At 46.5% G+C, this 21418-nt stretch overlaps 2 protein-coding genes across 12 annotated transcripts in view; one reads left to right on the top strand and one right to left on the bottom strand.

The window, feature by feature from the left end:
* Nucleotides 1–17197, top strand: part of LOC310746251 (vasoactive intestinal polypeptide receptor 1-like) — a 43951-nt gene extending 26754 nt beyond the window's left edge. The window contains exons 8-13 of the mRNA XM_083580109.1: nucleotides 205–265; nucleotides 2542–2614; nucleotides 4117–4208; nucleotides 5519–5648; nucleotides 7069–7110; nucleotides 9417–17197. Coding sequence (XP_083436235.1) covers nucleotides 205–265; nucleotides 2542–2614; nucleotides 4117–4208; nucleotides 5519–5648; nucleotides 7069–7110; nucleotides 9417–9599 — 581 coding nt within the window. The 3' untranslated portion in view covers nucleotides 9600–17197. The remainder of the gene's footprint in view (nucleotides 1–204; nucleotides 266–2541; nucleotides 2615–4116; nucleotides 4209–5518; nucleotides 5649–7068; nucleotides 7111–9416) is intronic.
* ADCYAP1R1 (ADCYAP receptor type I) overlaps nucleotides 10876–21418 on the bottom strand; it is a 161499-nt gene continuing 150956 nt past the window's right edge. For 6 of the 11 annotated variants that reach the window (XM_083579803.1, XM_083579812.1, XM_083579808.1 and 3 more), the window contains one exon: nucleotides 10876–19351. In XM_083579803.1, coding sequence (XP_083435929.1) covers nucleotides 19142–19351 — 210 coding nt within the window. In that variant the 3' untranslated portion in view covers nucleotides 10876–19141. The remainder of the gene's footprint in view (nucleotides 19352–21418) is intronic. The other 5 variants (XM_083579807.1, XM_083579810.1, XM_083579811.1 and 2 more) reach the window with 1 other exon arrangement.

The raw sequence follows: 21418 nt of genomic DNA, 5'->3' as shown, positions 1-21418 counted from the left end.
CCAGCCCTTTGCCTGACTTGAGCTACATCCTATGCCCTTTTAAAATGTGTTTTTTTTTGGGGGGGGGAGGGTCTATTGGCTTGTTGTTTATCTTTTTATCATGGTTTTATATCTTTTATGTGGTTTTATATCTTGATTTTATTCTATTTTATTTTATTTTAACCTATGACTGTTATTTAATCTGCTTTCTCCCCTTTGTTTCAGGAGCACCAGTGATCATAACAATGATATGGATCTTGAGCAGGATTTACAGACAGAATACTGGGTGATTTGTTTATTTATTTTACTGCTAGATTTTCACAAAATGATTACAGGGAGACGTTCCAAGTTTTCATTCAGTCTCAGAAATTTAAATGCTGAAATTTTAAAATGGGGGGAACAAGGGTCCCCGGAGGCTAAATTAATGGAAGTGATAAGGGGAGGTGTTATTCAGGTTTGCTTGCAATTTAAAGACAAATTCATCCAACCAAGACGCAGCTATTCTTCAAAATCTGCACTTCTCTGAATTTTGCAATGCAGTTTTGTGCACAAACCATGTATACAAAAATGGACATATTAGGGAAGATGCATTTAATATGTGCATTAAAATACATATATTATAAAAATAACATAAAATGCATTTTCTTATGAAACATTGCCTGCAGGAATTGGTACATCAGCCAAAAACGCATACAAAAAATGTGATACTAAGGAGAAATTTGCACTATGAGTCTGACAAATTTTCACGAGAATTTTTTTTAATGCAACAATTACTGCAAAAATGCAGAGGGCTGAATTCAAGAATTATGTAAAAAGAGAAACGAAGACAAAGTGAAATGGACCAATTTATCCATCCCTAATTTAGGGCACTACAACAACTGTGAATTGAGAATGGGGAATGGACATAGCTCAGCACTGAGGACCTCCTTTCTGAGAAGGTTCCTAGTCTGATCTCCAACATTTTGACATAGGGAGGTCCCATTTCTGAAACTCTTGAGAGGTGCTAACAATGAGCTAGATGGATCAGTTTGTGGTGATGATTAGGGAGGCAGGAGAGGATACGTTATTTAATGATATCCTTCCTAACTTGTGCTAGCAAGTTCCATATTCTAGCAGAGTTCCAAACATCCCCCTTTCTGAATTACGCAGTGATCAGCTTGTTGCTGACTCATCTGAGTCTTACTATTAAAGATTCCTTCCTGGTAAAATCCCTTCTAATCCCTCTTAAAAAGAATAAACACAAGAATCTGATTAACGTTAATACAGTCATACCTCGGGTTCAAGTAGCTTCCTTCGGGATAAGTATTTTCGGGTTGCGTGCAGCGGCGACCCAGAAGTAACAGAGCGCGTTACTTCCGGGTTTCGCCACTCACGCATGCGCAGACATTCAAAATGGCGTCACGCACATGTGCAGAAGCGGCGAATCGTGACCCGCACACATGCAGACGCGCGGGTGTGGGTTGCGTTCACTTCTGGATGCGAACAGGGCTCCGGAACGGATCCCGTTCGCATCCAGAGGTACCACTGTATAAAAGTAGTTTACTCACAGATTCATTCAGGGTCACAGACATATCCCTGAAGACAGGCTTAGGTTACATGACAACTAGAACTATTCCATAAAGAAGTTAGTCCCAAGTGACTGCGACTAAGCAGTCACTTCTCCAAACACACAGCAACGTACAAAATGGAGAAGACACACTGATCTGAACATGGAGGTCGTGTGCTCCTCCATGCTAGTACAACAGACCACACCCTCTTCAAGTCACATGTAATGGAAGTCACATGTCCCAGCTCAGGAGGAAACAGGAAGTCTTCTCCTGAGTGGTAGAAAACATCCCTTAATATGTCCACTGTAGGAATGTTGTACTTGACTTCAGTTTTACATCTCACACAGCCGGTCATCTAAACCTCTTACCTCTCTCTGGTACTGATTCTTGTGTTAAAGGAAGCAGAAATATTAAGAGGGACTGATAGCTGGGACAAGAAGGAAGGGTTTTTACATTGGTATATATTGGTAACTTGGTTCTCAAACTAAATCCGTTCCGGGAGTCCGTTCCAAAACCAAAGCGTTCCCAAACCAACACATGCTTTCCCATAGAAAGTAATGCAAAAGGGATTAATCCGTTCCAGACTTTTAAAAACAACCCCTAAAACAGCAATTTAACCTGAATTTTACCATCTAACGAGACCTCTGATCCATAAAATGAAAGCAATAAACAATGAACTGCAGTCACACAATCAATCAATCAGTAGCTGAACTGGGTTCTGCACAGTCACAAAAACGAACAAAAAGAGCCACAAAAACAAAAACACAAAATAAATAGCAAAAACATACAGGCCTCAGCGTAACACTCGAAAAGGAAGCGTGGCACTCAAAATGGAGCATGTTTGGCTTCCGAAAAAAGTTCACAAACAGGAACACCAAGGCGTTTGAGAACCAAAGTACCACTTTGTACCAAAGTACAAAGCACAACATAGTCATCAGATCGCCAAAGAGGTGGAGGAAGTCTCTTCTTTCAAGGTAATAGACATAATTTGTTTCTTTTTTGTTGGCTGTTTCAGATGCTGGGATGATGATGAGGAGAGCTCTGCAGTCCTCTGGATCATCAAAGGACCCATCCTATTAACTGTCATAGTGAGTTTTCCTTTTGATCAAATGAACGCTTTGAAAAACAGAAAGCCCAGCAATTGTTGTCAGTCATTGGGGGGACACTGGGCTGTGTGCCACCCTTGCGCCCTTTGAGATGTTAAGAACCTAAGAAGAGCCTGCTGGATCAGGTCCCTCCTTCTCTATGAAGTGGGACATTGCTCAGTCAGGGTGAGGAATTCCCCCAATTTTTGTCTGTTTGATTTGGCTGAGGAAGTACACAGCTCCCTGATTACCGTGGATGGAGGTGTTTGTTTATTTTGGCTGAATGTACAGATTATGGTGCTGGGACGCGGGTGGCGCTGTGGGTTAAACTACAGAGCCTAGGACTTGCCGATCAGAAGGTCAGCGGTTCGAATCCCCGCGACGGGGTGAGCTCCCGTTGCTCGGTCCCTGCTCCTGCCAACCTATCAGTTCGAAAGCACGTCAAAGTGCAAGTAGATAAATAGGTACCGCTCCGGCGGGAAGTTAAACGGCATTTCCGTGCACTGCTCTGGTTCGGCTTAGTCCTGCTGGCCAGATGACCTGGAAGCTGTATGCCGGCTCCCTCGGCCAATAAAGCGAGATGAGCGCCGCAACCCCAGAGTCGGTCACAACTAGACCTAATGGTTAGGGGTCTTTTTACCTTTACCTTTACAAATTATGGTTGCTTAGCCAGATGTTTGGGTACACAGCTTTGAACCACAGAAAACCTAGATTCCACATTCATGCAGAATGTCCTTGACAACCCCTTGCAACAGAACCATTTGTGTTACTAAATCAAGGCCTTGCGGGTTTGCAGGGGACTTGTCCGTCATCTAAAGGGACGCGGGTGGCGCTGTGGGTTAAACCACAGAACCTAGGGCTTGCCGATCAGAAGGTCGGCGGTTCGAATCCCCGCAATGGGGTGAGCTCTCATTGCTCGGTCCCTGCTCCTGCCAACTTAGCAGTTCGAAAGCACGGCAAAGTGCAAGTAGATAAATAGGTACCGCTCCGGTGGGAAGGTAAACGGCGTTTCCGTTCGCTGCTCTGGTTTGCCAGAAGCGGCTTAGTCATGCTGGCGACATGACCCAGAAGCTGTACGTCGGCTCCCTCGGCCAATAAAGCGAGATAAGCTCCGCAACCCCAGAGTCAGTCAGTCACGACTGGACCTAATGGTCAGGAGTCCCTTTTACCTTTACCTGTCAGTCATCTATCCCACATGAACTGTTCAGTAAAGGAGATCTAGAGAAAAACCAACCCCAATAACTGGTTTTCCAGCTTCCAGCTGAAGACTTTGAGTGGAAGAAAGCTGACCACCACCCCTCTAGGTACTTGGTTGTCTTCTTGTCATCAGAAATATTCTCCAAATCGACCCTCTTGTTTTAGATTTCATAGAGAGGAAGGGCTGTATCTTACACTTGTTTCTCTCATTTGGATACAATCCGAGGTTATTTCTCGTAAACTAATGCGACCTGGAAATGTATTTACTAAGCTTTGGTGGATGCTGAGATTCCCTCTTGTCTCTCTAGATGAACTTTGCTATCTTTCTCAACGTCATCCGGATTTTGGTGCAGAAATTGAAATCTTCAAAGACTGGAGGACGGCACACAAGGCATTTTGTGTAAGTGGCCAAACCTTCCATCCTCACGAGCCGGGGAGGTTAGACCCCGATTGTCCAGCATACACCAGGGGTGAGCAATCTGTGGACGTCCAGATGTTGACGAGCTTCAGCTCCCATTAGCCAATACATGGCCAAAGATCAGGGATGTAGACATTGCAATCTAACAGCATCTGGAGGGCCACAGGTTCTCTGTCCCTGCTGTACACTGTAAGCAGATTTCTGTCAAAGTTGTGGCTTATGTGCTAGTTGGGCAGATTCATGAAGCAGGAGGAAGGTTGAACTGTCCCTGTCCCACTCTGTGCATAGGTGGGACACCAAGGGCAGCTCACTACCACCACCAGGCCTGAACCTTGAATACCAATAGGGCTTGCTGCTGAGTAAACATGCCTAAGTGTCAGGGACCATGCTGAGGAGGAATGGTGGGAATCTCCCCCTACTCCTGATTCGGATCCTGAATCTTCCCAGGAGCAGGAGGACAGTATAGATTGGGTACAGTGGTTCGCAGAGGGACATAGTTCAGATCGCAGAAGCTGGGAAATATTGAATGGGGAACAGCTAGGACAGGGGTTGGCAAGGTTTACTGGCCATGGGCCGGATCACTACCACGGAAATTGTCCGTGGGCCGGACTGGCGCAGCGCGATGCCGGAAATTGCATCTGCGCATGTCCACGGTGCCAGAAATCACTTCTGTGCATGCCAAAAATTGTGCCTGTGCAGAAGCGATTTTCAGCGTCTGGACATGCGCAGACGCGATTTCTGGTATCTGCACATGCGCAGCTGCCATTTCTGGTGCCACTCGGCAAGTCCCCATGCCACGTTGCGGACTTGCCGAGCGGGTGGCTCGGTTTGCGGGTGGCTCGTGGGCCGGTAAAACGGACTTCGTGGGCTGCACATTGCTGACCCCTGAGCTAGGAGAAGAAACACGAGAAAAGAGAGGGTTAACAGATTCAGTCTCTGGACAGCATTTACCCCCCTTCTCCAAAGTCTCAGAGAGCTCAGAAAATGGCAGAACAGAAAGCACAGAGGGTACAAACTCAGATTACAAGATGTAGGAGCGACATACACCTTCCCCATGAATGAGAACCCCTGCCATCATTTTTTAACCCACCACTACCTCCCCAGTGTTCTGTGGACGTCTTTTCCACATTGGAAGCACCTCCCCTGCCTGAGAAACCTTGTATTGCCCTGCAGAACCCTGTCAGCAAACTGCCACCTGAGTCATCTCTGGCTGCCCACCCCCAGGTCATTTCACAGGAAACACCTGCATAGCCTTTTCTGAACTTATATCACATCCACACTCTCTCTTTCAGGAGACTAGCAAAATCGACGTTGCTGCTCATCCCTCTCTTTGGGGCTCACTACATCATCTTTGCCTTCTTTCCAGAGAGCATTGGGATGGTCGCCAGGCTGTACATTGAGCTAGGCTTGGGTTCCTTTCAGGTAAGAGTTGGGGAAGGGTTGTAGCTCAGGGGTAGAGCATCCGCCGTTGCCTGCAGAAGGTCACAGGTTCAATCCCCAATAGCATCTCCTGGCAGGACTGGACTAAGACTCTGTCCCTGGACCCCTGGAGAGATACTGCCCATCGGCATGGACAATACTGAGCCAGATGAGCCAATTATCTGATGGTATAAGACAGCTCCCAGTGTTCCTATAGTATACAGTAGGCACATCCCACTCCCAAGAGACTGTGATCTACGCCCAGTATAAATAAATCTGGCAGTGATCTACACATTGTCATTGAAGCGAGGAGGAGCGTGCGTGGGATGTGTGTGTGGAAGGGGAGGATTGCCCATAGTTGTTGACCTTTCTCTGGGGAGGAATGGCCAGAGTTGTGGATAAGGATGCCCTGGAGATGTCTGGTATACAGGAAGTCTGCAGCGCAATGGTAGAGCATCTGCTGTCCATGCAGAAAGTTCAAGCTCCAAATTGTTAGAATCCCTGCTCCATGATTGCAGTCATGGGATTGTTGTCTATCACACGACGGTGTATGTTTTGACTCCACAGAGTGGGAAGTGACGGAGACAGGATGTTTGTGTTACTGTGTTCCGTAAGGTGGGACTATTCTCCTTTCTTCTTTTCCTCTTTGCTGTCTGATGCTAGAGAGAGAGGGAGCCATGTTGCAGTGCTCCATGTGTGTTTATATGTAAATAAAGTAGATTAGCCAAAATGCTGAGTTGCTGAGGTCTGTCACGCAAGCAGCGAAGACTCTGCAGATCCCTAAGTGTGCCGATGTCTGTTGGCATCAGTCGCTGTGATGTTCAGGCTGAAGAAGGCTTTTGAAGCTCCCGAACGATCGACCAGGAGGGAGAGAGCATGCCAGTTGGGCATGGGTCTCTACCAGGGTCCTACTCGAGTGTAGAATGAGCTCCTGACACAAATATCTCTAGGCAGGGTTAGGAATGTCCCCTGCCTGCAATCCCAGGAAGACTGTGCCAGACAGCTGGACCTACAATTGGATGGACCAATGATCTGGCTCAGTATAAGACAAATTCCTATGCTCCTGAGAACTGGAAGCTGGAGGCTTGCTCCTGTTGGAAGCTATAAAAAAACAAGCTCCTGGAGAATCAAGCATTTCCTGATGCTTTCCATTCTCTGGCTCAAAATGGGAGCATTTCCCTCTTTCAATATGTGTTTGTGTGTAGCCAAGAAGAGCCCGGCTGGATCAGACCAAAGTTCACTTAGTCCAGCATCCTCTTTTCTGACATAGACCAACCAGATGTCTCTAGAAAGGTGACAAGCAGGGGCAAGAAAAGAACAGCCCTTGTGCGCAGGTGCCTTGCCCATTTTCGTATCAAGCCACATTTGTTTGGTAGGTGTGTGCTTCTCCCACAATTCTCTTCCCTATCTTTCTCTTTCATAGGGCTTTGTTGTCGCTCTCCTGTACTGTTTCTTAAATGGAGAGGTAAGTGGAAATGAGAAAGTGCTGGTTTTTTGACCTATAAAGCCTTATGCAGCTCAGAACCCCAGTACCAGGGGCGTAGGAAGGGGTGTGTGGTGGGGGTGGTCAGCCCCGGGTGTCATCCCAGAGGGGGGTGACAAAATCCCGCTGGGCGGATCATGCCGCTGTGCCGCGATCAGACACCTGCTGGGAGGATCACGCCACTGTGCCGATTGCCCCGCCCCTTTGGTGGATCATTCCCACCCCTGGGTGCATGGCATGTGCACCGCTCTGGGTACCTGAGCAGCTAGCTCCGCCACTGCCCAGTACCTGAAGGACCATCTCCCCCCCCCCCAGTGAATGTACCAGACCTGGCAATCATCACCTGAGGCCCTTCTCCATGTGCCCCCTGTTCAGAAGGTCCGGAAGGTGGCAACAAAAGAACAGGGCCTCTTCAGTGGTGACTCCTCACTTGGCACATTGTGCTGGTTAACTGTGCGGCGAGGTCCGAGTCCAGTCCAAGGTTGAAGGTGCGGTATGGAGGCTGTCCGTCAAAGCTGAAGCAGGGTCCAAGGCAGGGAGTCGGGTGAGGTCAGGAACTCTGGCAGGAGAGCAGGACAGGGTGCAGACAGAAACAGGCTGCCAACAATGTTGCTCCCGCAACTTGGGACTGGGGCTGGCTGGCTTTTATCTGCCCCGAGGCATAGGGCGGCCCTGGTCCACAGGTGACTCGCCTCTCCTGGTCTGGAGGCGAGCACTGCTCCTGCAGGAACTTAGTTGCCTCCGCCTCTCTGCCCTGAGCCTCTGCAGCTCAGGAGAGGCTGGAGGGTTACCGGACCCAGAGGCAACCTCAGCTTCCCCTGACAGGGCTGAGAGTGGAGCACCTGCAGGAAATGGGTCCTCCATCACCTCAGGGGCCAGAGCAGACTCAGCTGGTGCCTGCACCTGAGGATCCAGCACAGGTGAGGACCCTTCAGGCTCAAGCCCCAGCCCCGGCTCAGCTGGTTCTGGAGGAAGGGAATCCTGTGCAGGCTGGGATCCCTCAGGTTCAGCCTCCGAGTCCGAATCCCAGGCCGTCACGCACATGCTCTTCCTGGAGAGGCTTTCCTGGCACTGTCTTTACCTAGCTTTAGGTGCCAGGCGCCTGCATGTTTCTCTCACCCCACCCCCAGGCCTTTGGCTCTTAACTGCCTCCTTCAGTGGTTAGGATGCTTTAAGTCAGGTTTTTAGAAATAAAAATAGGGTTTAGGTTTTTATTTATTCTCTTTAATGCTGGTTTTAATGCATGTGTTTGTTTGTTTGTTTGTGTATTGTAAGTCACTTTAAGTTAGCTTGGTCAGAAAGTGGACAACACATGGAATAAGTAAACAAATAAATCCAAACAAGTAGAACAGAACCCTCTTTATGTATGCAACCACAAGGGCGAGGGTTTTAATAGCAAAAAAACTGGAAATGTGATGTAATCCCCACGAAAACAGATTGGCAAGCAGAGATGATAGAATATTCAAAACTTGCAAGGTTGACTGGGAGCATAAGAGGAGATTCTAACCAGAAATTTAGTAAAGATTGGACAATGTTCAAAGAATATCTTGAAAAGTACTGTAATAACACAAATCTCTTGGGAGCTTTGGATTGAATCTTGACGTTTAAGGAAATTATAAAGTTAAAACTTTTCCCTGATAATTAACTGAAAAGAATAATAAAAATGAAGTGCATATAGACTAGTAAGGTATAAAAAGCACAATGAGGTGAATTGGAAGTTAAGTGGTAATGAGGTACGTGGGTGGCGCTGTGGTTGAAACCACAGAGCCTAGGGTTTGCCGATCAGAAGGTCGGCGGTTCGAATCCCCGCAACAGGGTGAGCTCCGGTTGCTTGGTCCCAGCTCCTGCAGTTTGAAAGCACGTCAAAGTGCAAGTTGGATAACTTCATACTCTCCAACATTTCTCCAATGATAATAATAATAATAATAATAATAATAATAATAATAATAATAATTTTTATTTATACCCCACCCTCCCCGACCAAGACCGGGCTCAGGGTGGCTAACACCGAATATAAATATAGTAAAACAAAACAAAACAAAAAAACCCAAAAACAGTTGATTACAATATAAGTTAGAGTACAGTTTAAAATGCAGCTTAAGTAGGGACATCCTTAGGAAAAGTGGGACATTCCAGGATTAAATCAGAAACCAAGACGGCTTCTCTAAATCAGGGATGTCCCTGGAAAATAGGGACACTTCAAGGGTCTGAAGTTGGGGGCTGTGTTTTAACTCTGTCCCAGCTGTAAGCCTCCATTTCCTTTCCTGCTGCTGCTTCCTCCATCTTAGGTCCAGGCCGAGTTCAAGAAATGCCTCCGGAAGTGGCACTACCGACATTACCTCAGCTTTGCCCGGGTGCATCGGAGCCTCTCCAGAGATAACAGCCCTGTTAATTACGTCACACAGTTATCTATGCTGGACAGAATCAGTCCCAAGAGGGGTGCCTGTCAGAATGGCCTGTCCTCTGTCTGAAGATGTTCCTCGCTTTCATGACCTCCAGGGTTTGGGGGGAGGGACTCAGCCCTCTTGTTCCAGCAGAAGTGGCAGCTGTATCAGAATACTTCCACCCTACAAGTGCCCCATGGGACCTACAAGCCTTCAGACAGAAATTCCTAAGTCAGGGTCAGGTTGGTTGGCTGTTGTGATGTGGGTACGTCAGACCACCCATCCTTTGCAGGACGGTTTGTGCAATTAAAGTATATTGAAGGGCTCTCTGTTGTCCGAGTACAACAAAGCCACTAAAATAAAAATAAAAATGAATGTTTTGCAGTTAGGAAAGTGACAGGAAACTCCATGACTAATTCATGGGAATGTGGAGGGATTAGGGGGTTGTGGGGATGTGGGTGAAGACGAAAGCAGGGGCCTGCAAGTACCTGCAGAAGAAGAGAAGATGTTTTCATAATTCTCCAGAAGGTGAAAAGGGTGCTTAGCAGTAATGTGTAAGAGGAGGAAGGGGCAGGAGTTTCCCACAGGGGGTGGTCTGTGTGCAAGGAAGCTTTCACAAAAGGATGAGGGTGGATTTGAGGTTGGAGGTGAAGACAGGGGTGAAGTGGGGCTACAGAGTAGAAAAGAGAAGTGGCTCCGGAAATACTGTTAGGGAGGTGAAAAGCAAGCTTCATTGTTTCCACGGGGTGGGAAGGGGAAGCTCTAGGGGAAGGGGAAAGTAGGGAAAATGGCAAGCAAAACAAGCAGGGGCACAAGCCCCTAGTATCAAATAAATATGCTGATATCAGAAATGCAGCCTGGCCATGTGTTTGTGTGTGTGTTGCTTTAAATAAAAAAACCCAGAAACATGGCAGATGAAGATGATGGATTTTTCGGAGCTAGCCGACCTGACTGGAAGAATCGGCGACCAGAAGGAGGAGGACTATCAGGAGGAATGAATGAAATTTAAAGACTATTTAGTTAAATATGTTTAGTTAATTTAATTGGAAAAGCTTGTAAATACCAGATAGGCTTAGGATTTTAATATGTAATGTGATGAATTAATATGTTGTAATGCTGAACTGAAAAGAAAGAAAGATGTTAAGTGAATAAGTTAACTTTATAAAAATATTGGTTTTGGAAAACCGTTAAAATGCTATACATTGAAATACAACCAGGGGGATACGAGGAAGTCACTTGACAATGTTACTAACTTTGGTTTCAATATAGTGGAGATTTATGTCTGTTTGTTCATTTGTTTGTTTGAATTATTTTTGGAAAAACCAATAATTTTTTTTTGAAAAAAACAACAACAACCCAGAAACAAGTCACAACAAATCTTTTATTGTTATTATTACATTTTGCTTTTAATAACATATATTCTCAAACTCCAAAATATATCTCACAGTGGGGGCAGGGGGCGGGGCATAGCACTGTTGAAATGCAAAAGAGATCTTGTTTATTTACATCGCCTTGAGAAGCAGTTCTGCCTACGGGTTTCTACTGCTCTGAAGGTTTACAAAGGGAAACGGTCACCTCAAACAGTGCCCTGCCCGCCCATTCGCCATGTTCATTTTAAAAATTATTGATATTATTATTTTTTTACATTCAGCATAAGGAGAACGCTTGAGCAGATGCCCCATTAGAAACAATGACATTGCTGGCATAGCTCTTGGCTCTGGGTACACCTTCAGCATGCGCACCCCAAAAATGGTTCATGGGAATCCCAAAAGTATCAGAGGGCACAATCCTGAGCACTTCAGAAGTAGCAGGTGAGGCTTACCCTCAAGCAAGTGTGCACAGGGTCACAAAACGAGTCAGCTCTTTAAGGACACCATTGTGGGAAGTAGGGGCTTGTAGCACAGGGGAGGAATTTAATATACACATAGAGAACCAGTTCTTGAAGAACTTTTGGCACTGGTGAAAGGCATTTGATGGATGGCACTAGAAACTGAAGTTTCCACATTTTCTATTAAACAGGAAATGTTGAGAACTCTAGTTTAGTGATCCATTATTGTCAACCACTAGATTCTGGATGCTTCAGCATCAAAGGAGGAATCCCGAGACATCAAGGATCTTGGATGATCCTGTCTGTACATCATCTATGAAAGCAGACATTGGCCTGGCTCACACATAGATCACTCAACCATGGTTTATTAAACAATGAGTTATTAGTGTTATGTGTGATTCCTGCCCGGTTGCTTAACTATTATTTGTTTCCTGACAACAAAACACAATCTGAGGCCATGGTTTGCTGTTGTCTAACAACCCTGGTTTGTTTTAAACTATTGCTTGGCCTTATGTTAGAACCCAGCACCAGTCCTTAACCATGTTTTGGAACCAGATACTCTTCAGAGTGCAAAGGTGAGGCAACAGCAGCTGGAAAACAGGAGAAACGAGCCACGGTTTGTTGGGTTGTCTGTTTCACAACTCTTGGCAAACTCATGGTTTGTTAAGCAAACCTTGACTTAAACTAACCTTGTCTTAGCATTACATGTGTTCCAGGTCTCAGAGGAAGCCTTCTTGCAAAGACCTCTTTCTTGAGAATAAGTCACCCCCTATGCAGAAGCTGCACTTTTCCCTATCCCTCGCTTCTAAAAGTGCCTCCCAGCTGACACTGTCATCTCCCAGTGACTTCTCCCCCTCTCAGCTCTGGACATTAGCATTACTATTTATCATGTATGCAATACCATCAAAACAGATGGTGCTTTCCCAGAAATTCTTTTTCCTTTGGAGGTTCAGCAAAGCCTGAGCTTAAGCATCTTCTAGAATTGATCTAACATTTTTATTTTGTTAATAGGGCCACCTATTCATTAATATGGGGAGGGGGAGAGAAGTAAAAGGGGTGACATTGGGGTAAAAGGGTAAAGGGACCCCTGACCATTAGGTCCAGTCGTGGCCGACTCTGGGGTTGCGGCGCTCATCTCGCTTTACTGGCTGAGGGAGCCGGCGTACAGCTTCTGGGTCATGTGGCCAGCATGACTAAGCCGCTTCTGGTGAACCAGAGCAGTGCACGGAAACGCCGTTTACCTTACCGCTGAAGCGGTACCTATTTATCTACTGGCATTTTTGACGTGCTTTTGAACTGCTAGGTTGGCAGGAGCAGGGACCGAGCAACGGGAGCTCACCCCGTGGCGGGGATTCGAACTGCTGACCTTCTGATCGGCAAGTCCTAGGCTCTTTGGTTTAACCCACAGCGCCACCCGCGTCCCAAAGAGCCTGCTAGATCAGGCCAAAGGTCCACCTAGCCCAGCATCTTGTTCTCACAGTGGCTAGCCAGGTGCCTATGGGAAACCCGCAAGCGGGATTCAAGCGCAAGAGCCCTCTCTTGTCTCCCGTGCCTCCCAGCAACTGGTATTCATAAGCCCTGGTGCCTCCAACCTGACCCTCTGAGCAACACCAGTCAGCTAGGTTTAAATTTCCCACAATGCCACCAACATAGCGTCACACTCAGACATCGTGGGGAATTTCACTGGTGGCTAGATCCAGCCACCCAGTGCAGCTCAGAGCATCCGAATGGCTGTGACCCACTTCCGCCACCAAGTACATCCACTCAGGCACGCCACTGGTGGAAAAGGCCTACTGGAGGGGATGTTCTCTAGGGCACCTTCAATCATGGGGGCAGCTTGGGCTGGAGGGTAAATCAGATCATCACTACTGCTGCCTGGGGGTGAATTTGTCTCCTGCTGTCAACTCTTCAGCTGTCCATCTTCTCTAGTTGCCCCTAGGGAGGGATGGTAAATTTAATTTCCTACCAGTTCCTCATTTTTCTAATCTTAAATTCAGTTTGCTCCATTTCCATATCGGAATATGAAAATTCATAAACATTTTTTTTTGCACCCATTTCTCCTCAAGTACAGATAGTTATAGAAATTCCAGCCTATTACATGAATTGCAGTTTTCCATTAGCTGACTGCATTTTCGTATGCTGTTGTCGCTATCATAGTTTTGCATGCTCTTTCAACTGATATGCACCCAGTTGTGCACATTGGTTGCAATACAAAATTGAGAGAAGCGATCGTTTCGAAAGTGTCTTTGTTCATGCCCTGGCGTGGGAAAAACAAATCTGGTAAGTTTGCATTCAAAGATATAGAAAAACGAGTCTCGGGTGTCAAAAGCCAGGGCAAAGAGATGTATCTGACATCTTAATTATACAGCTTTTGATGAATGCTGAAGATGCACCTAACTTTTGACACCTGAGATGCATATTTTTAGGACCCCCTTTTTTTGCAAATTTAAGTTTTTCACAAATGCAATCTTGGTGACATGGTGTTTTAGTTGTTGCAGCTTACCCTGGGACCTTAGAGTGAAGGGGTGGACAATAAATTTAAATAGTATTCATATCCATAACATGCAGACAAAGACATTTCTCCCTAAACCTTCCCTTTCAGTTGATAAGAAAGATTGCTAGCTTAAGAGTCAACACCAGAAGATAACCAGCTTACATTCAGAACCAGCAGTGACCATGACATCACTCCTTCCTTTTGCCAAATTCCACCTGTGCCTTGAGTTTGACCAGGTGTGTGTGGTCTGGCCTGGAAATACAAGGGGTCTGAGCAAGCCAGCCACCTCTCGTCTGCCATTTAGAGGAGGGAGCCTTTCAAGATTCCAGACATGCAGAGTTACCTGCCTGTTGTCCTACGCAGCCACAAGGTCCTTGCAGTTTCTCTGAGATACAATCTGGGCCACGTTCTCCATGGGTGCCAATAGAACTGGAACCTTTTTCTCCACTGGTGCCTACGCTACACAGACTGCCATTCAACCCTGGCAACATTTTCTTTTGGCACTCAATGAAACCTGGGCTTTTGCTTCCATCGTCGCCTTCAAAACCTTGGCCATTACCCCCATTCTTCTCAATGGACCCCTGGCAATTTGCTGCACCGATCCCTGTGGAATCTGAGCAAAATAATCCCTCGATACCAGTGCAATTGACTGGTCATTGATGGGCAAACATCCAGTCCATTGAATCTTGGGAGATCCTATGGAACGGTTGAAATTTGCTCCGTTGCCAGTTCTGGAATCTTGGCAATTTCAGTTGTTTGGCACAGACCTCCTGCACGCAAGGGCTTCTCGTTTTACCTCCATGGAAAGGACGGATCCATCTTTGCAAAACCAGGGATGGACTCTCAGAACTACCCCCTCTATTGAAGCAAATGGGCAAGTCGCTATGCATGCATCATAGTGAGCAAGAAGCTCTGGATGATATCAATTGTGTTTATTACTTATAGGGTGGTTTTGTTTTGTTTTTTGGTCCCATGCACCATCACAACTGGGAACAGATCTGAGATCCATCTGAAAGAAATAACTGTTGCTTTCATTCACAGTTCAGAATGAACTGCCAATTTTGCAGTGATTTAAAACTTCTTTGTGGTTTGGTGGAACGTGAACCCAATCCAGATTGGAACATAGGATGCTGCCTTCATTCCATTTCCATGACGTTTCCCTAACTTAATTTTCACATTACGTTTGAGCTTCAAAAGCCGCTTCCAGGAATAGAACACAATGCTCCATCCACATGGCAGTCTATTCCATTTTCCTGATGTTTCCCTAACTGTTAATTTCTTCATTCCGCATTGAGCTGCCATACAGTATGAGCTTTCAATTTCAGAAATATCGTGGAGTATGGTGCGACTTTGGTGCTCATTTTCCTGTTACTTACTTCCAGGGGAAAAAAATCTATTTGCAAATAACATGGAAATGAGCATTAAACTTATTCTATATTCCTGGAAGTGGCTTTCACATCATGTGAAAGCTTAAATATAATTAACAGTTAGGGAAACATAATGAAAGCAGAATAAACCGTCGTGTGAATACAGTCTAAATCAGGGGTAGGCAACCTAAGGCCCGGGGGCTGGATCTGGCCCAATCGCCTTCTCAATCTGGTCCGCGGACAGTCCGGGAACCAGAGTGTTTTTACATGAGTAGAATGTGTCTTTTTATTTAAAATGCATCTCCGGGTTATTTGTGGGGCATAGGAATTCATTCATTTTTTTCTTCAAAATATAGTCCGGCCCCCCACATGGTCTGAGGGATGGTGGACCCGCCCACGGCTGAAAAAGGTTGCTGACCCCTGGTCTAAATGGACACATCCATTTGCTCATGTCTTTAAAAAACAAACAAACAATTTATAGATATATATTGGAAAAAAATACATTTCACACAACATCATGGCGTGAGCAAACAAAATCCAGAAAGAAGGAAAAGGAGCTTTTGTACACAGTGGCCATGATCCAGTCATTGGAAGGGGAAGAGCGCCTGATGCCTTTGCTTCTCTCACCCCCAGGGCTGGTCAAATGGGGGATCAGCCTTCTGGATCCCAGTCAGTTTTGTTTCACCCCATGGCTGCTCTGCTAAGATGTGATGGCTACAATTACCATGAGGTAGTGTCCAACCCACCTCCTAAGCCGGCAGCTGGAGGTATCTGGTAGGTGCTATGCAAGGATCTGCAAGCAGGTAACTTTCAGCCTGCGACAACCATCCCATTTGTAGTGGTGGGTTGGAGGTGGCAACTAGGAGACTTTGCAGTTAAGGCTCCTAAGTGGTGACTACCCTTTCCAGAAACCCAGAGAGCTTAATGCTAATTGGGACCTCCCTTTTCCCTTTGATGCCACTAGAAGACTGCATGGGGGCAGGGAGTGTTTATGCCCAGCTCTCTCTGATACCAAAGGGAACTCATGCATTGATCTCAACACAACTGGTGACCCACTGAGCCAAATGGGACTTGATAAACCACCTGGCCAAACAAGGGAGGGACAAGGTTGTGGAGGACCTGATGGGCCACCATACGTGGCCTAGCCCAGAGGTAGCAGCTAACCTGGTGCCCTTCAAGGATGGTTGGACTACAATGCCCAATGGGCACAGCCAGCACAGCCAATGGCTAAGGATGATGGTCAATGGAGTCCATTAACACCCAGAGGGCACCACTGTGGCTGTTCCTTGCTTAGCCAGCGGGCTGTGCTGGATATCCTGACACACAAGGTGTGCAAAGCTGTTTCTCCTGGAGCTTCTTCTCCATGCACACTGGAGCCAAGATGGCAGCTAACGTGTGTGTTGAAGCTGACAAACTGGTCCATGCGTGGCATGAGATTGGGAACACAGGAAAATAGGATGCTGCCTTGAACTGAGTCAGACCATTGCTCCATCTTGCCCAGTGCTGTCTACACTGGGTGGCAGCTACTCTCCAGGATTTGAGGCAAGGTGTCCCTGCCAGCCCTACCTGGAGATGCTGGGGATCGAACCCGGGACGTTCTGCTTTCATGGCAGATGCTCTACCACTGAGTTATGGCCCTTCCCCGATGTATGATGAAGGAGCAGATTGTGTTGCTCAACATGTACGGACCAAGCTCTAGCTCAGGGATGGGGAGCCTATGGTCCTCTATATGTTCTAGATCAGGGATGTCCAACAGGTCAATCACGATCCACTGGCAGATCCCTGCGAGGTTTTGGTAGATCGCGGGTTGATCTCTGGCTCCCTTTCCTCAGTGTCATTGAAACTGACTCCTGCCCCGCCCCCTCACCCCACCTTCCATTGTTGTCTGATCAGTGGAAGGGAAGATAGAGCTTTCTCTCTGTGGCTGTTTTCATTCAAAGAGATATTATTGTGAGTGACTTTTTCCCCTTTGACCCTTGCCTTTAACCCCCCCTCCCCCCAAAAATGGAACTTCCCTCCTAAGGAAGTATAAAAATGGGGCTTTCTTCCTCCCTAAAAGAAGCTCAACAACTTAGACCTGAACCCCCCAAAAGCAGGGGTAGATCATTGCCAGATTTTAATTCTGAAAGTAGATCGCAGTCTCTCGGGAGTTGGTCAACCCTGTTCTAGATGATCATCTGTATGTGGTTGGATTCCATCTCCCATCAACCTCAGGCAGGTTGGGAACGATGGGAATTGTAGTCCATCAACATCCGCAGAGTCAGATTCCCCAACCCCTCCCTGCTCCAACTTATGGTCCACTTCTTCTTCTCCACCCCCCGCCCCCACTGAAACACTTTATTTATTTTATTATTTAAAAACCCCGTTCATTTAAATGAAGGAGAAAGAACCAGCCCTTTCGTTGCAACTTTCTTGGCCTCAGCTTGCATTCATTAACAAAATAGCAACACTTCCCCCCTCTCTAATGTACACACACAGGCAAGCTCACACACTCACATTAAAAGATTAGAGAGGATCTGGAACATCTAAGACAGGCTCATACAATCCACGGAGGAACGATAAAAAGTCCAGAGGCCTTCATGCAATGCACAAAGTCTCCTGAGAATTGACATCATTGTTTTAATTCGGCTGAAGTAGCTATGTTTCAGTTGTGGCTTGGATTAGAAGGCGCGAGCGAGGAAGGAATTCCCCACTTCTCTCGAACCTATATTGAAGGCATTAATGATTTCCTAAACAAACTAAACTCTCCCCTGGGGGGCATGGGAAGTGCCTCAATCTAAAGACACGTTTCCCCACTTCCAAAGTCTATATTATTTCTTGGCCACAGAACTGGATCTTGGACCTTCTGTGACCCACCCAAACAGACCCCCCTGTTTTAGCTATGTAGAACCCACAAAAATTGCCTAGCCCTTTCGACGTGAACCCTGGCGCAGCAAAAACCCCACACTTTGTGGGGCACACAACCAACTTGTGCCGCCAGGGGTCACAACTACCAGTTACATCCTTATTTCTGTGGAAATGTATCAGTGGAGAAGGTTTTGCATGTAGTCCGGAGGAATTGACCTTCAAGGAATTCATGTAGACTTAATGTGGGGGGTATATAGATAGATATTTTCCACTTTTTTAAAAAAAGAAGAAGCCCCCCCCATCAACCTCAAAAATATAGCTCTATCTTAACTTGGACGACCCTTTTAGAAAATTCACAGCATAACAGAAGCTTTCTAATACATTCCTGGAGGACGGAATACACCGGTTGGCTCCATTTTCGCTTGGCATGGCTTTTCCATCCATCGAGTGGCTGCTGTCCACATGGCGCAGTTCTGCACAATCTCACTGGATGCCTCACACTTGGGCAGCCTCTGGTGGGATCCACCACGACCATCATCTCATCAAGACTGGTTGTGCATCCACTGAAGAATTTAGGCTACATTCTATGTCATGAAAGAGGATGCAGAGACTAGCCCAAGACAGAAGGAGATGCATTGGAGATGAATATACATGGTTCATTCACAGGTATCAGCTTGGCACTCAAAATTCACAATGGGACAGAGGACAATCACCAAAAATGGCAGGCCAACAATGGAATTATTTGCAGCGTGCTGAGATGGTGGATGAGTTGAATGCCTTCTTTTTCTTTTTTTTGGTCCCGGATGATCTCAGTTGCATATTTACAATCCTCTCCAATGCCTTATCTTCCACCCCTCAGGGATGACGTCTCATGCTTCCAGAACAACTTTGTTTCTCTGCCTCTCTTTTTTTTTAATAAAAGGGAGGTGGGGTTTTTTTTTCTTTTAAAACAAAACACAGAGACAGACACAACCACCCCACACCACCAAAATTAATTATGACCTTTTTGTTGTTGTTGATGATGTTGTTTTGTTTCCAAAGGGAGCTTTTCTCTCTCCCCTCCCCCCCCTTTGGGGAGGGGAAGGAAGATGGCTTATGCGCTCATGTCGCCAGGTTCTCCGCATTTATGCTCGACATTCGAATCTGTGAGCTGCTCTTGCTCAGAATGGACAACTGGGTCCCCCCGTTCACACCGCTGCTTGCTAGGGAGGGGTGGCGATGTTTGAAATCCACAGCAAAGTACCGGTTGACTTTCCAGCTCCTCCATTTCCTCTTTATTTCTGACTGCACCTTTAGGGAGAAACTTTAAAAGGTCATTTTTTAATGTACTTAGCCGCTTGGGAACATGCTGACAGAAGTTTCTATATTTTTAATTTTCTTTCAACAAAACGCAGAAGCGGTAAGAATGCAAGAAGAGCTCTGCGGCTGGATCAGGCCAAAGGTCCACCTAATAATAATGTATTATTTGTACCCAGCCACTCTTTGCGGCTTCCAACAAAGATTAAAAATACATTAAAATGTCACACATTAAAAACTTCCCTGAAGGCCTTCAGAGGTCTTCTAAATGTCAGGTAGTTGTTTATCTCTTTGACATCTGATGGGAGGGCGTTCCACAGGGCGGGCGCCACTACCGATTCCAGCATCTTATGCTCACAGTGGGAAACCATGTTTTCTTTAAATCAATTTTTATCATCATTGATCTATTACTTGCCTTCTAAACCACCATCTCAAGGCGATTTACGCGTAACAGAATTTAACACAAAAACAGCATATACGTGAATAGCAAGTCTTAAACTCTAACAAGTAGACACTTATGGTAAAGCCTCATTTAGTGTCTTGGAACATGCATGTCTTCCATTGTTTCTGAAAAGTGGAGATAGAGGGCGCCTGTTATTCCACAGCACTGGGGCAGCCATATTAAAGACCCTGCTCAGAGTTACTGCGGAATGAGCTTCTGAGATCTTAAGACCTTACAAGAAAAGCTCTCCTGCAGGCCACAGTGATCTAATGAATGGATAAGGTATAAGACAGTCTCCCAGGTACTTAGTTAGAATTTGTATCTATCCGAGCTGCTCCAGCGAGTGGTAATATGATTGTATACGTCATGTGAGTGTCTGAGAGAGTGTGAGAAAGGAAGTCTGTATTAGCTCTTCCTTCTGAGTACTATTGCAAGTTTAGTTTCACTTCTGTGTGTGTTTTCTGTACTGGTGTTCAGAAGGCACAGACGTACTGATGGAGTCTCTGTATATAAGACTGTAAATAAAGTAGTTTTAGAACTACGATTGAGTCTTTCTTCTGCTATGATATGCCAGAAGACTAGCGAACTCTTTTCAGGAGAGAAGGGTTGCCTATTACCGGTCTCTATGGACTGAGGGAGATTTATAGCCAGAGAGGACCACCGGAGAGACGTCCCAAAGACTTGGGAAGTTGGCAGACATTCCCAGGTGTTTTTCCAACACTTACAAGGAGCCCAATATCAGGATCTGAGTGCAACTGTGCTTTCTCCCCTTTGATTCCAAGAGACCTACAGCCTCCAACAAAAGCATCAGAAGGTGCTAAATGATGGTCAGGACCCAAAGAGTCCCATGCAACTTGCTACACACACTGTGGGCTTTGGGCAATCTCTCATTTATTATTGCTTTGTACATTGCAATGGATGATGCCTCTCCAGAGGGCCACTCAAGCTTGGTGTGTGCAGAGAGAAGAGATGTCACAGCCCACCGGGGGTAGATTAGGCAGTGAATGGTTGTAGAGACCCAGAATGGAAGGGGAAGATGCAAGCAGGAACCAGGCTATACATTTAGGGGAGGAAGGAGGAAAATGTTTGTGGACATCTGTCATGGATGCTTCAGTCAAGATTCTTGCATTGCCGGGGGGTAGGGTAGGGGTTGACTTAGATGACGCTCAGTGTGATGGCCTGGGACTCGGAACCGGAGGAGTCTCAGTCCACACCGGATCCTCTGCCTCAGGCAGTCTGCTCCTGAAGAGTCCCAGTCTGCACAGGTTCCCCTGCAACAAGCACCAGCTGGGCCGAGTCTGGGGCCTGAGCCTGCCCTGGCTCCAGATGCAGAGATTACCTCGTTGCCTTCAGCTGGGCCATCACTTACAGCTGCTCCACTACTGGTTGGGTCAGGAGAGGCTGAGGCGGCCCCTGGGTCTAGTAACCCACCGACATCTCCTAAGCTGCAGAGACTCAGGTCTGAGAGAAGGAGAGACCTGAGTACTCGCAGGAGGAGTCCTCGCCTCCAGTCGAGACAGGGAGGTGAGTCAACGGGGGATCAGGACCGGCAGCTACCCTGACATGGATAAAAGGCTGTTGGACCCTGTCCCAGGTTGCAGGAGCAACATTGCTGTTTGCTAGAACCTGCCT

This window comes from Podarcis filfolensis, assembly GCF_964270895.1.
Source record: "Podarcis filfolensis genome assembly, chromosome: 12".
Classification (NCBI taxonomy): domain Eukaryota; kingdom Metazoa; phylum Chordata; class Lepidosauria; order Squamata; family Lacertidae; genus Podarcis; species Podarcis filfolensis.
Note: the sequence above shows the minus strand (reverse complement) of the source record. Positions and strands in the feature narration are given on the sequence as shown.